At 35.3% G+C, this 13,557-nt stretch overlaps 1 protein-coding gene across 2 annotated transcripts; it reads right to left on the bottom strand.

Moving 5' to 3' along the window:
• Positions 1–955: 955 nt before the first annotated feature.
• LOC140772467 (chromatin remodeling protein EBS-like) lies at positions 956–12,288 on the bottom strand. 2 transcript variants are annotated; one of them, XR_012106298.1, is made up of 5 exons: positions 11,991–12,288; positions 11,547–11,906; positions 11,396–11,464; positions 4,996–5,131; positions 956–1,358 (listed from the first exon to the last, which is right to left on the bottom strand). XR_012106298.1 is itself a non-coding variant. In XM_073114554.1 (5 exons), the coding sequence occupies exons 1-5, from the start codon at positions 12,061–12,063 to the stop codon at positions 1,332–1,334; spliced, it is 648 nt and encodes a 215-aa protein (XP_072970655.1). In that variant the 5' UTR covers positions 12,064–12,287; the 3' UTR covers positions 961–1,331. The 2 variants fall into 2 exon arrangements, 1 of the variants encoding a protein (XP_072970655.1); XM_073114554.1 differs by having other exon boundaries at positions 961–1,358; positions 11,564–11,906; positions 11,991–12,287.
• Positions 12,289–13,557: the final 1,269 nt, after the last annotated feature.

The raw sequence follows: 13,557 nt of genomic DNA, 5'->3' as shown, positions 1-13,557 counted from the left end.
CCACCGATTTATCTTTGCTACCGGAGTTTTTAACCAAACTAGCCATGTTCTAATTTTTTTTTACCAAACTAGACTCCTTAAACTTATTACCAAATATGGTCTAATTTACTGTAGCCATAATAAAAATGCTGATCAATTTAGTATTTTTATCTGATCCTAAAATGTTGAACTGATTAGTATTTTATATATGTAAATCTTTCAGCAGTTAAAAAAAAAATATTTAGCGATAAAAACACTGAACTAATTAGTATGTTTAAAAACGCTAATTAGTTTAGCATTTTTGTTTGGGCTACAGTGAAGATTTACCTCATTTAGTAATAAATTTAAGAAGCAATCCATTTCGAAAAAAAATAAAATAAAAAAGACGTCTAGTTTGACAAAAAATTCTTGCTACTACCTACACTTGTGAATGCACAACAGTATATTACCTGGCCGTAATCTATGGATGATCAGAAAGAGAACCTATGCATGAAAGTAAAATTAAAAAGAAGTGTCAAACATCTTCCACCATTAAAGCTTCTTCAACTAGACATCAAAACTTAGTAATCTTGAAATTCTTATATTTTTAACTTGTACTTCAGATCAACTTTCCTTTTGTTATGTACTTTATCATAATTTGTTGCACATTGTGGAATTGGGCATCTCGTACGAGGTGGAGTAATTTGTTATATTTCTGCGACAGCAACCCTGTACAGATCTCAAACAAGAATTTTCTTCGGGAACGTTTCAAGCAAGAAAGTAAAACGGGTGTAGCACCATATATGGGCTTAAAGGTCGAAGAAAATAAAGACACCTGTAGAGCAACTTGTAAGATAGTCCTCGTGAATAAGTACACCAGTGCGGCAATGAATCAGATTGGTAACAAATAGAAGCAGTTAGATATAAGTACTCATATCACTTTCCCGTCAAACGGGGAAAGCAATCGTGAGGAAAAGGGGTGGGAAGTAAACACAACACCTCCAGCATTTATCACAGCTTTGATTAGGTAATCTGGAACAAACTCAAGAAGCAAGACACTAATCTGTTAATTGTTTTGAAGTCAGAACCCCAACTTCAAACATGGTTAAAAGGTACTACATCCACGATTGTTTTTGGAGTTTCCTACCGAAATAGAGCTAGTTAAGATGGAAGAAGATTTGCACATATCATACACACAACAGATCATTCTCAATAACCCCTACGACAAGCATTACCAACTAGAACATATAACTTAAGAAACAGACTCTGGTTTGTGCAAGCAGTCTGATCTCTGCACTGTACAATTCAACATAACAAACAACATTGGAAGAGCAACCTCACAATAAAATGCTCATACTCTTCATCACCAACTGTTACCTCTTCCGTCTTTTGGACTCAACCTGCAAAAGAGAACAATATAGGGGCTGATAAAATAAAGAGAATCAAATTTGTAGGTTTAGGTACTAAAAGATTAGTATTTTCAGTTAGAAGAATGAATATAAAGCTCAAACCAAGATATCTATCCTTGATACCATTTAGGTACCATCTTGCTCATTAGCACCTGCCTTAGCCGTTCAAAGGGATCTGTGGTATCCAGTTGCAGTTTCAATTAAGGGAGTGGGTTCTCTTACTTTTATTGCTAGACTCAATAGGAAACAAGTAAAATAGAAGCTAAATTATACTTGACATCCATAACTATGACACAGTATCACTTAAACCCCTAAAGAGAAAAAAAACAATGTGACTAAAATCCCCTGAACTTGTCGGGGAAATTATGAAACAAGGTTAAATCAAATTAAAAATCTGGGTTAATAAGACAAGATGATTGTAGCTTTTTTTAAAACAGTAATTTCTTCACTAAGATACCTATACAGATGGACTCTTGAAAAGTCTATCTCCAAGATATAATCTCACTATCAAATTTTCAATAACTGTACTTTCAAAAAAGTTGGGACCCATCACCAACCCAAAGATCAAGAAAAAATTGAAATTAATGATTTTGTACAAAGAAAGGAGACCAAAGTGTATGATTTTATTATATTTTTTTAGATGTTTTCTCCCTCTTTATTTAAAGAGTTTTAGAGATAAAATAGACATATTTTCGTAATAGGATATATCCTATTTGAAATGACACCTTTTTAACTAAATAGAGCCATTTTTTAATAAAAACAATTGTTTTCTGAAGGGCATTCGAACAAATTTCAAGTTAGATAAAATTTGCCTACAGAAAAGTTTTGTATGAACTGATTTATCTCCTTCAAACGAAATTAAATCTCGTTTGAACAGATTTCCAAAAGAATTCTCGCAACACTATTTTTCCAACAAAATTCCCGCAACACTACTTTTCTAATAAAAATAGCTCTGTTTATACATGTTTTGTTTTATATTATTTAAGAACGTACGCGACACAACTACCATAATTTCTATAGGAGGTTACATTGTTGACGAAAAAGTTGATTTTACAAAATTGCCCCATGCCTTATGCACATTTGGGATATAGAAGAAGGCAAGAAGTTGATAGAGATTAAAAAGCGAGAGAATAAGAGAAATTGAAAGCAACATCGCCATAGAATTGGGACTGGGAGAGAAATGTGGGGATGGGAAACCGGTGAATATTAAGAGAGATTGAGAGTTCAAGAAAATTTGAAAAGAGTGTAAGAGTAATAGCAATTGGAAAGGGAAAGGATCAATAAATATTGGGAAGGAAAGAGTATGAATGTCTTAGTATAAGTTTGGGAGGAAGATGAGGATAATTTCAATACAAATGAGGCGAAGAATTAGTCATGTGATATTTACATGACAATTGGACAGAAAAACAAATGGTAGACTGACAGAATGTTATTTTAAAACATATCAACAGTTTACTTCAGGAGGTCATAGTTCAAGGGGTCTATGTGTAATTTAGGCTTAATTGGAAATGATAAAAGAATATTGAAATAGGAAGGATGATTTCATTGCTAGATCATCCAGACAAATTGAAAGTCAAATTGTAACCCTACTTTGCCTCGACTTGTTGAGAGCTTAACAGAAACCTTCTTCGCAACTCGAACATATCTAGGAATTTCGATTTTCAAACCAACAAAGTGGAAACTTGATCATAGTTATAATGTGGGATGTAAATATTAATTCGGGAATAAAGTAGACCAAAAGCTTGCTGAATTCATTTCATATGAAAGCATATGATTACCTTTAGCACTGTGATATCATGGTTTCCAAAATTGACCAATCCGGATCGAACACAATCCTAATCCTGACTCAAAATCAGTCTAGTGACCTACTTTGGTCTGAAATTAGCCAATTTTGATTGTATCAATCTAATCAGTCGAAACTTAATTTTATTGCTGCAAAACAATGAAGAGAAATCTCTTTCTTCACTATTGTCTTGCAGCAATAATTTACGAGCATATAAATTTATCACATTCAGATCATAATTCCATGATTTAGTGAGGTTTTTCTTTTAGTTTTTAATACATGACTAATATTTTTTATTTTTCTATTATTTTTAGATATTTTCATTTATTTTTAAATAATATATAGAAATTTTCACTTAATTAAAAAAATAATTTGATCTGACATGGAAGACCAATATGACCGATACAACCAATACGTATCATTTTTTCTAGTGGTCAATCCTAATACCGAGTTTTGAAGCCTTGTGTCGTACAATCATATTGTTTCCTAGACTAATATGTAAACTAATTGATTTCTAGCTTATACTAGTGACCTTAAGATTGTTTCCATGCTGAATAATATTGTGTGACATTTTCAAACTCAGTATGTGATCGTTTTTCCAAAATCCAATTAAATAAGGATTTGAAGGTCTTTTAACATCTCTTATATTCATTGCAAAAGAGTTTACTCCGGATCAATTCTAAAAGTATATTATCAACCAGTCGGCATACTAAACAATTATATGATTTGGCCCAAACATATGCTTTTTACTCAAATCATTTTCAGTAATTCACATTTCATAGACATGCTTACATTTAGAAGTTCATACATATGAATTACCTAAATTAAGGCATTCCTTAACTGTCAGATTTCTTTCTCTCATGCTAGTTAGGATAGAAGGAAAAAATTTGGCCATTTAATTTCGACATATCACTTATAGGCTCTAGAATGAGTCTATTACTGACCACTAACGACGTATTCTGTTCCTTCACTACTAGATCCCTTCAATTAGTTGGATCCTGCTCAAAACAGGTTTAAGTTGCACCAACAGCATGAGCAGAATTGGAACTTGAGGGAAAATGTGTATCCTAGGATAATTTCTTTTAACTGAAGAAGTTGACCTACTTGTCCCCCCTTTTTCCCTAAGAAAAGGATATATTTAAGTGACAAAAGATCAACTTTAATGGCACTTCAAAACTGAGACACACATTGTTTTAGACCAAATCTTCATTACTCTATCATTTCACTGAAGTTCCTGCTCTTCAGTCTAAATCTTCACTATTTTGTACCCTTCAGTTAGAAGTTTTGATAAGAAGTATTAGTCAGATTAATCATCTATATTCATCTTCAATAATCCATCCTTTAGATTTCATTAGACAGTTCTCTGGATTATCTGCATACAAACAAAGATATAACCCTCTATTCCAGTGATATTTAGGTTTCCCTTCTAGTATTGGTTTTAAATCAATTTTCAAGCCTTGGATCTCTCTTTAGTTCATAATTCAGTTGACAAAAAAGATCTGGTGCCAATTCTAGCAGACCGAATGTCTTTAAAGGATTTGCCCCTAAACAATTTATCACCTATCTCTTCCTTCGGATATGTAGGCCTTTGTTGCACATTAATCAACCATGATAAAAAATTTAAGCACCTAGATTCCATCTTAGCAAATCATTAAGAATAAAGATTCACTCGAAATCTTAGGAAACTATTTTTTATGACAAGGTATTTTATCAGATATCCTTGTACACTCAACATACAGGTGGATATTTTTCACAGAACTTCTATATACATCAAAACAAGTGAACCTTACAAAGATATGCATAAATAGGGAAAATATAGGACATATCTGAAAACAGTATTCTCACCTTAGGCTCAGAAACTGGTGAGACAGGGAAACCATTTGATCTCTTGGGATCATCATCAGAGGAGCAATCTGAACAGAGAAAGTGATCTAGCTTTTTGGCTTGCTCGATAGTCATGCCCATGCAAGATGGATGGAACCTGCAGTGAGGAAGATGGTAACAAGAATCATAAGAAAGAATATTCGTTCATCACAAATATGGAAACAAAGATTTACCATTAGAATAAAGAATTAGATATTTGACAATAGGTGACAAAAAATACTGGATCTCCTAGGAATCAACTTTATAGTAACACAACAAGAGAATCTGAAAACTACGAAAGAATGTACAAAAAGAAAGAGCACAAAGTGGGGAAAAAAATGAAATGAATTATGTCAATGAAGACAATATCAACAAATTAGAACAGTGCAGAAGAATTCACTAACAATGAGCAAATCGTGAGTTTGTGGACCATTACAGTGAATAAAAGTCTCTGATGAAATTTCCAGAAGCAGAAGAGGAATTTACCAAATATAACTGAATATTTTCAAGGAAAAGAAGCAATCTAAGGTCACAAAAAGGCAAAAAAAATGCAGAAACACAGATAGCAAGGGAATAGGTGATACATGCATAAAATGTCAAGACAAAAAATATTTGAATTTCAACCTAATGATATCCCCCCGCTGAAAATCTGTGTTTTAGGAAAGATGTGCATTGCATCACTAAGGGAAGAGATTTATCTCCATAAGAGTATAGCTATATGGCTGAATTAGGTGAGCCTCATTCATTTTTTCCTTTTTCCTCTTCTCTGATCAATTTAATTTGGATCAGTGATGCAAACTGCAGCTGGAGTGGTCTAGTGAAACTTTTATCAGACCTTCCAAGCGAATGACGAAAATAGATCACGTTCATGTTCATAAAGGGGTGATTTATGCTAATCATTGTCCTTAAAAATGTCATGACAGATGCAATGGCGACAATTATAGGGATCATGCACAGCCATCTCATCTGCCTTGGTTGACTCTTATGATGCCTGCACTAAGTAGTAGATCATCTTTGTGGCTTACCTAACTCATAGTTGCTTAGTGATTTTGTTAGTTTCGTTGAAGCATTGGCAGCTAAATCTGTAAGACTTTGTTTGCTTCCACTTTTAATGCATCCACCAACAAAATCATGTAGATATTCATAGGGCTGTCAAGTTTGACAAGCAACTCGGGCTCAGCTTGATCGGAGCCGAGCTGAGCCCAAGCCATTGAAACTTGCTCAAAATTAATATCGAGCTGACCCTAAGCTAGAGTCGATTCACTCAAGCTCGGCTCGATAGCCTGGCTTATCACCCTCACCCTCACCCATCACCCACCCCACCCTCACTCTCATCCACCAGACCACCACCCATAGCCTCACCCCACATAACCGGCCCAACCTCACCCCACCCTCGCCCATTCGGCCTCCTCCTCTCCGTCAACCTCCATCAGTAAGCCCTCGCCACCTCCTCCCTCTCTATCAGTCTCCATCGGCAAGCCGCCGCCACGGTGCTACCTCCTCTCCATCGACATTGTGCTCGGCGTCGGCCTCCTCTTCTTCCTCCACTCCGTCAACTTCCTTCTCCTCCATTGACCATTCCTCCAGCCTCCTCCTCCATCGGCATGCCATCGCCTCCTTCTCTATCCATCTCCTCCTCCATCAGCAAGTCGTCGTCTACGCCGCCACCACCTCATCCTCTAATCAAGCTTGAGCTCTGCTCGGGCTTGGTTAGGCTTGAGCAAGGCTTAAAAGTAATTTTGAACCGAGCCTGAGATAGAACCAGCTTGCTCAAGCTCGGCTCATCTACACCCCTAGAAATTCAGCCATATATGGTTCCAAGAAGAAATCTAATGTCCTAAGAGAAGTTCTGACCAAGAAATGACATGGAAATTCATCATGCTCCATCCACGAATTGTAATAATTGAACAAAGTAGTTCACCTAGATAAATCGTTGCTACTTTCCAGCTCCTAGTTTTTTCTTGCTACTTGCTTCTTTAATATTAGCTGACCCAACTAATACACAGATTGTGATTAATATCATCAACAATAGTAACCAACTACTAAAGAAATAGTTGAAATCTTATCGACAATGGCATTAAATGGAGGCCATACTAGTACATCCAATGTGTTAAATTGTAAGGCAGTTCATATATTTTCATCTTTGGCAAGCATACTTCAAACCTTTCTGTGTCACCTTTCCTCCCACCCTGATTGCAACCTATGCATGTAATTTAATTTGTCCATTAGGGCCTCAATCCATGAGAATTTACTTTCAACTTCAAATATTTCTGGATCTTCTCTTTCACCAAATAAAATAGCATATGATCTTAATTCTTTTGTCATTTTTATTTCTCACCCTTCTTTCAATGCCCCTACAATTTGTTTCCTAATTTTCTTTTCTATCTCATTATTAGCTTTCAGACATGGTGCAACAATAGTGCAAATAGGTGTTAATTTCTTTAAATGGAAAAATACAACTTACACCCTTGTAGTTAGGCCAAAATTCAAAGTGTCTCCCTAAACTTTTATTTGTTTCACTTAACCCTCTTATAGTTCTAACATATATACAATCACCTAACATATGTTAATTTAAAACAAAAGGACCAAATGCTTAGAAAAATAATTCGTTTTGTGAAAATCCTTTTATCTTATAATTCTTTCATCTAATTTTTTATCACTCTTACATATTGGACATTGCAAATAATTTAAATCTAGATAATTAAGTTTTTACACGTATACCCTTCAAAAATCCCTTATTTGCTTGTATACCCCTCTAAAGTTAATATTTATATGTATACCCTTCAAAATACACAGCACTTATGTTTTGCATGAATACCGCTTAGAGTTATCTAATAGATAAATTCAAACAATATACATATAAAAAGACTAAATTGTTGTTATTCTAGTTTTCATAAATTTCTTTTAGCCAAGGTTCTTTTTTCCTCTTTTCAAGTAAAATTTTAAGGGAACCTTTTATTTATTGCGAAGTAACTAGGAGGGTATCTGTGCAAAAAAAAAAAATTTTGAGAGGTATGCATGCAAATATTAACTTAGAGAGGGATATACAAGCATATAAAGATTTTTTAAGGGTATGCAAGCAAAAAAACCCCTAGATAATATAAAAGGCAAAACGGTCAAAAGCAACAGTTTTAACAGAAAATTACCTTCATCATTAGTTTTGAATAGAAAAACAAACATTTGTACATAGATTAGAACTACAAGAGCATTAAATGACACAAATGAAAGTTCAAAGAGGTATTTTACAATTTGGTCTAATTATGAAGGGGTAAAAGATATCTTAAACCCTTCTTTAAAATATGTTACCCCTTCCTGTAGTAATATTCCCAGTTCCCACACAAACCATGCTTATTATATTAGAGTTAATTTGCAATTATGATAGCATTGGAATGGGTTATGGGGAAAGAAAAGATACAGCCACCTTGCTATTCTACTAAAGTAAAACTCATTACTGACATCAAGCAGAAATAAATAAATATGATTGCACTAACATGTTGCACTATTATTGACATGCACAACTCATGCATTCATTGATAGTCCCATAAACAAATATCGAAATTTTTATCATTATTCACAATTCAGCATTCAATAATGAAAATATATTTATCTACTCGGTATCTCATCATTCTCTATGTATGTGTAAGGAAAAGGAGAAGTCATAGAGGGTTAGGTTAGGGATGAGGAAGCATATGCAAGAGGGAGGGTGGTGCAGTATCGCAGTAGTGCAGATAATGAAAATCTGGGTCCTAACTGCAAATATGGTTCCCTAATGTGTATGTTATGTTTACTAGGTGCCGAAGCCGCCACCTCCTTTGGCCACACGCACATGGATCTAGGCAGATGATTTTTAGCACACTAATAAGGTGCAAAATTTCTGGATATCACTTGAACACTTCAAACTTAAGAAAGAAAGCTAGATTAGTTTCCCTTGACACGAGGAAAATGTATGATTTCAATAATAAAACAATTAAGATGAAAAGCAAGTTATATTAGTTGTTCAAAACTTCAAGTATTTTCATGAAGTGTCAAATAGTCTTGGTTGATTGACTACTAGATCTAACATCTTTGCGTTGTACCAATAAAATGAAGAAAAATGAGAGGATGTCTCAGCTGCATTATCAAATGATGGTATGAAGTAGTTGACAGTTAACACAATGCAATATAGTAGGTCATCGTATCAATATAGTTGGTGAAGCCTAGTGGGTTCATCGCATCTCAAGTAGAGAAAAAAGAAAATTAGCAGATAGCATACGCAAAACATTTGCAATCTAACACTTGAAAGAATACAACTAGATGTAAGACAACTAACCAGAACACAAAGGAAAGCACTAGAATGACTCAGATCAAAAATCTCTTAAGAGTCAAGTTGATCGTACAAAATAAATTAGAAAAGTGGCACTTGAAACAATACCCTCTAGAAATAATGAGGAAAAGGTGGATTAAGAAGCTGAAGAAGATAAAGGTAAGGGTAAGAGTGTTCAGGAAATCAGAAAATGATCACCGAGTATGGGTAGCATGGTAAATATTGTACCAATAAATTTTAGTAAGAAAAACTCAAAGAGTTTAATGTGAAAAAAGAAAGGAATCAGTAGGCCTTATAATCTAGACTGATTAACTGATCATTATGGTTTGCCAACACAAACAGCTCCTGTCACAAAAACAAGAAGTTCATCTTCCATCTTATGAAGGAAGAATCATAACTCAAATTTCTGCGCCAATAATGGAGTAGTAGACAACAGCTAAACCCATGGGCATGCACTATTAGGACCATATCAATGGTAGTGTCCAATGCAACTGATCAACTCCTTGAGCGTATGTACAATGAAAGAGACACGATACATCAGTTTGTATAAAATGATTATAAAAGAAGTATTGAGTGGTCAATTAGACTACAAAACACATCAAGAAAAATTTTAAAAAAATTAAGATAGATCATCAGTTTTTGCCATTTACATTTCATTAAGGTCAAACAGGGTGTATTCTGGATCTACCTTCTAGATATTCTCATTGGCAGTTTTTATGCCATATATTGAGGATGAATGCAATTAGTATTTATTTTTCCCTTTTAGTCAGAATCGGCTGGAAAACATTTTTGGGAAAGTTCAATGTGTCCTTTTATGTAAGTTAGTTATGGGATTCCTAACTTTCTATGCTATTAGAGTTACAGTATTTTATTTACTAAGATAAGCTAGAAAAAGGAAATTGATCCTGACTGTTTCATTATCTATATGCGTAGATTGAAATGAGCAAACAATGTCATTGATTCAGATCTGATCTCATATTTGTAGTTTACTAGTACTGCACTTAACATCAGATATCAGATCTACATTCATCTAGGACAGGGTTAGCCAAATGAACTGAGCTTATCAAATAAAAATGTTCTTATAAGGTTTTAAACATCCCCACTCGCAAAGATGCCGTCAAGTCATCAATCCAAGACCTCCTTGATGATTCAGCCCCTATTATATACATAATAACACCAAGAAAGATCAACGGATGAAATATAAGAAATACATGTATATGATGGCAAAAATCTGATCAAACCAAAATTAATTCGAAAAACTGTTTAACGGATAGCTTAGGTCAAGAACTAGAAAAAAAACTGGAACAACGAGAGCTTAATCTACTAAAGTAATTTAGAGCTGCAGCAGAAATTTTTGCAACAGGGACATGCACATAACATGGCAGAAAATGTTCAAAACCCTTTTCATTCTTTATGAGCAAAGAAGCAAGAACATACCAGAAACTTTATCTGAGAATAGAAGGTAGATTCTTTAGATAGACAAGCCACATAAGAGGGGTGCCTTGAACAGCAGTGTTTGTTGAGATTCAAATGGGTCTGATAATATCTCACGACATATTGTATCACTATTTCCAATTGGTCTCTCATTAAGTAGCCCCAAGAGATATTAATGACGTCGATTGAATTATATAGAAATGATATCACCAGGTGCAGGAAAATGTGAATCAATTAATATGTGGATAGCAAGCTATAGAACAGGTACTTCACTATGCCAAATGAATTGGTGAGGAAGTATTGGCTACAAACACACATGCAGCTTTGCAAACAATAGAAGCACAACAACCAATTACTGCATGCAAAAAACAAAAGGCAACCGTATTGAGCAAGTGACAAACAAAAGTGCCGCTATAGGATCAGATATGCAAGAAAATGTAAAGCAACAGAGCAACAGATACTAAATGAATTAGAAACCCGAAATGTGGATTAGTGCACAAACCACTCCAAAGGATGGTTCCAGTCCACATAGAAAAGCATTACAACAACATCAGTAGTACTAAAATGTACCTAATTAGCCTTCAAGAAGCAATTACCATCCAATATAACTAAACAGATGACACACCAGAGGTTGTGAATCTTTACCAGTCTTTGCAACCCTCGCACTGTACCATGAGGTCATCGGGATTATATGGCATCTCGCACTTACAATACCTTCAAAACCAAAAGGACCAAAGAAGAATCCCCAATTCAGCAACAAGAACAAACTAAAACTCCAGAAACGAGGGAAATGTACCAAAGAACGAGCCATACACCGCAACACGATCCGGGGTGAACCCACCGGTGGCGGCCTTGTACTCGAACCGGCAGAAGTAGTCCTCGGCGCCGACATTCTCGAGTTTGGTGTAGTTCTTGAAGGAGTGGACGGTGCACTTGCCCTCGATGGTATGCGCGCTCTGCACGTCGTAGTGGTCGGAGAGGAACAACTCCTTGGCCCCGTGGAACTGGCGACGGCCGCCGATGGACTCCTCCGGGCGGTAGTACCACCGCACCCGCACCTTCACGTTGTTCCGGTGGTCGGCCTCGATCTTCTCCACCCGCGCCACGTACGGCGGCTTCTCCGAGTCCGACGGCCGCATCAGCACGCAGTCCCCGACTGCCACACCACCAGCCATTCTTACATCCATCTTTTCGCATCGAAAGAAAGAAATTGAGGGATAAAACTAGAACCTTTTCTTACCTCTGACTACTTTGTTGGTGCCCTTGATGGTGTAGGAATCCAAATCCTTCTTCCCCGGCTTCGTCTTCGCCATCGATGCGTCGCAGAAGCGTCTATGGTGGGCGGATTGGGATGGGGTTTAGACTTTAGAGGAGAGGAAGAGGGAGAGGGTTTAAGATTAGAACCCTAGAGAGAGAGAATGAGAGATTAGAAGAGAGAGAGAGATGGGAACCCTACTATAGAGCTGGGCTCAGAATTGGGGGAAGGTGTGTTAGCTGATGTATACTGTGCTCTATTCCGACATTAGACAGGGGAAGAGGGGGGGTGCTGCTCTCTGTATAAGCTGAATAGCTGATGGATCGGATGATGGGTCATGCATGCATGTGGAGGGCCATCCATCCATCCATCCATCCATCCTTCCATCCATCGAGGTTTCGATCAAACTAGGCTCCTTACGAACTTATTTCTCTTTTATACATATATATATATATATACAAATAGTTCACCTCCCAAATTATTATCTAAAATAGTCTATTTTGTACACGTCAGCCCGTAAAAGCACAGCAGGAAAACAATAAACTCTTGTAACAAGGTAAGCCAATATTTCTTATTACAGGTATAATATAAACTTAGCATGATGGTCTCAATATAATAATAATGCATATATTTGTGATATGTGTAATATCCTTTTTCGCGTGTATTCTTAACTTTACGTGCATACTATATTTTGATGATGCTCACTATGTAGTATAAAATTATGTGTGTATTAATTATGATAAAATCACTTTTATTAATGTTAGATGAGGGTTATTATGGATATACAACTACATACGATTAGGACAAACTTTTGAACTACATGGGATGATATTAGAAATATGAGTTATGGGCTTATCGTAGGTGTCCTTAGTCTAATAGCTAGTGTCTCCAAACATATAGAAGTGATGTTATTGCTAGTTATCTATCCCTCAATAGTTTTGTGTCAGTTTATGTAATATTATATGATAATTTGTGTGAGCTTATAATATAATGAATGATAATTAGTTTTAACTCTCTCTGAGCCTATAATATACCAGATATTTACATAAAAGAATGTGATATGATTATTGTATATTTGATAACTCAATAAATAATATAGAAGTCTTAGCTACCATTTATTTTGATTATACGTTATCGTCATATTTATTGAGCATGAGATGAATCATTACTATTGCTGTGTTTTATAATATATTTAAATTGGATAGATTATATTTGCAGAACATTATGCTCATCATCTTTTTATAGAATGTGATATAGATCTAGAGGACGACTACGAGTTGACTTTGGGAGCAACAGTTCATGTTAATTATTAGTTATTCGAGTTAAATACATTTTATCCTTCGTATTTATACTCAAAATTACTTTAACTCATATATTTAATAAAGTCGCAAATCAGTTATTGTATTTACAGCTAAAGTAAAACCTTAGTTTTCACTCAAATTTAATAGATCACGCTGAAATAACCAAAGTGCCCCATCGTGTTTATTAAGCAAAATATTTATTTAAAAAAAATTAACTCATATTTGTCTTATTCATAGATGTGATATAACTA

Source organism: Typha angustifolia, chromosome 12 (assembly GCF_048772165.1).
Source record: "Typha angustifolia cultivar Huaian chromosome 12, ASM4877216v1, whole genome shotgun sequence".
Lineage (NCBI taxonomy): Eukaryota > Viridiplantae > Streptophyta > Magnoliopsida > Poales > Typhaceae > Typha > Typha angustifolia.
The sequence above is the reverse complement of the archived record's forward strand: the minus strand, read 5'-3'. Positions and strand labels throughout refer to the sequence as shown.

Bases quoted from the DNA above. Each gene is read 5' to 3' on its own strand.
- LOC140772467 (XM_073114554.1), bottom strand. From the start codon at position 12,063: ATGGCGAAGACGAAGCCGGGGAAGAAGGATTTGGATTCCTACACCATC. The intron at 11,907-11,990 runs GTAAGAAAAGGT...GTGGTGTGGCAG, and splicing joins CACCAACAAAGTAGTCAGAG to TCGGGGACTGCGTGCTGATG. The intron at 5,132-11,395 runs GTAAAGATTCAC...TCCTCACTGCAG, and splicing joins TGCGAGGGTTGCAAAGACTG to GTTCCATCCATCTTGCATGG.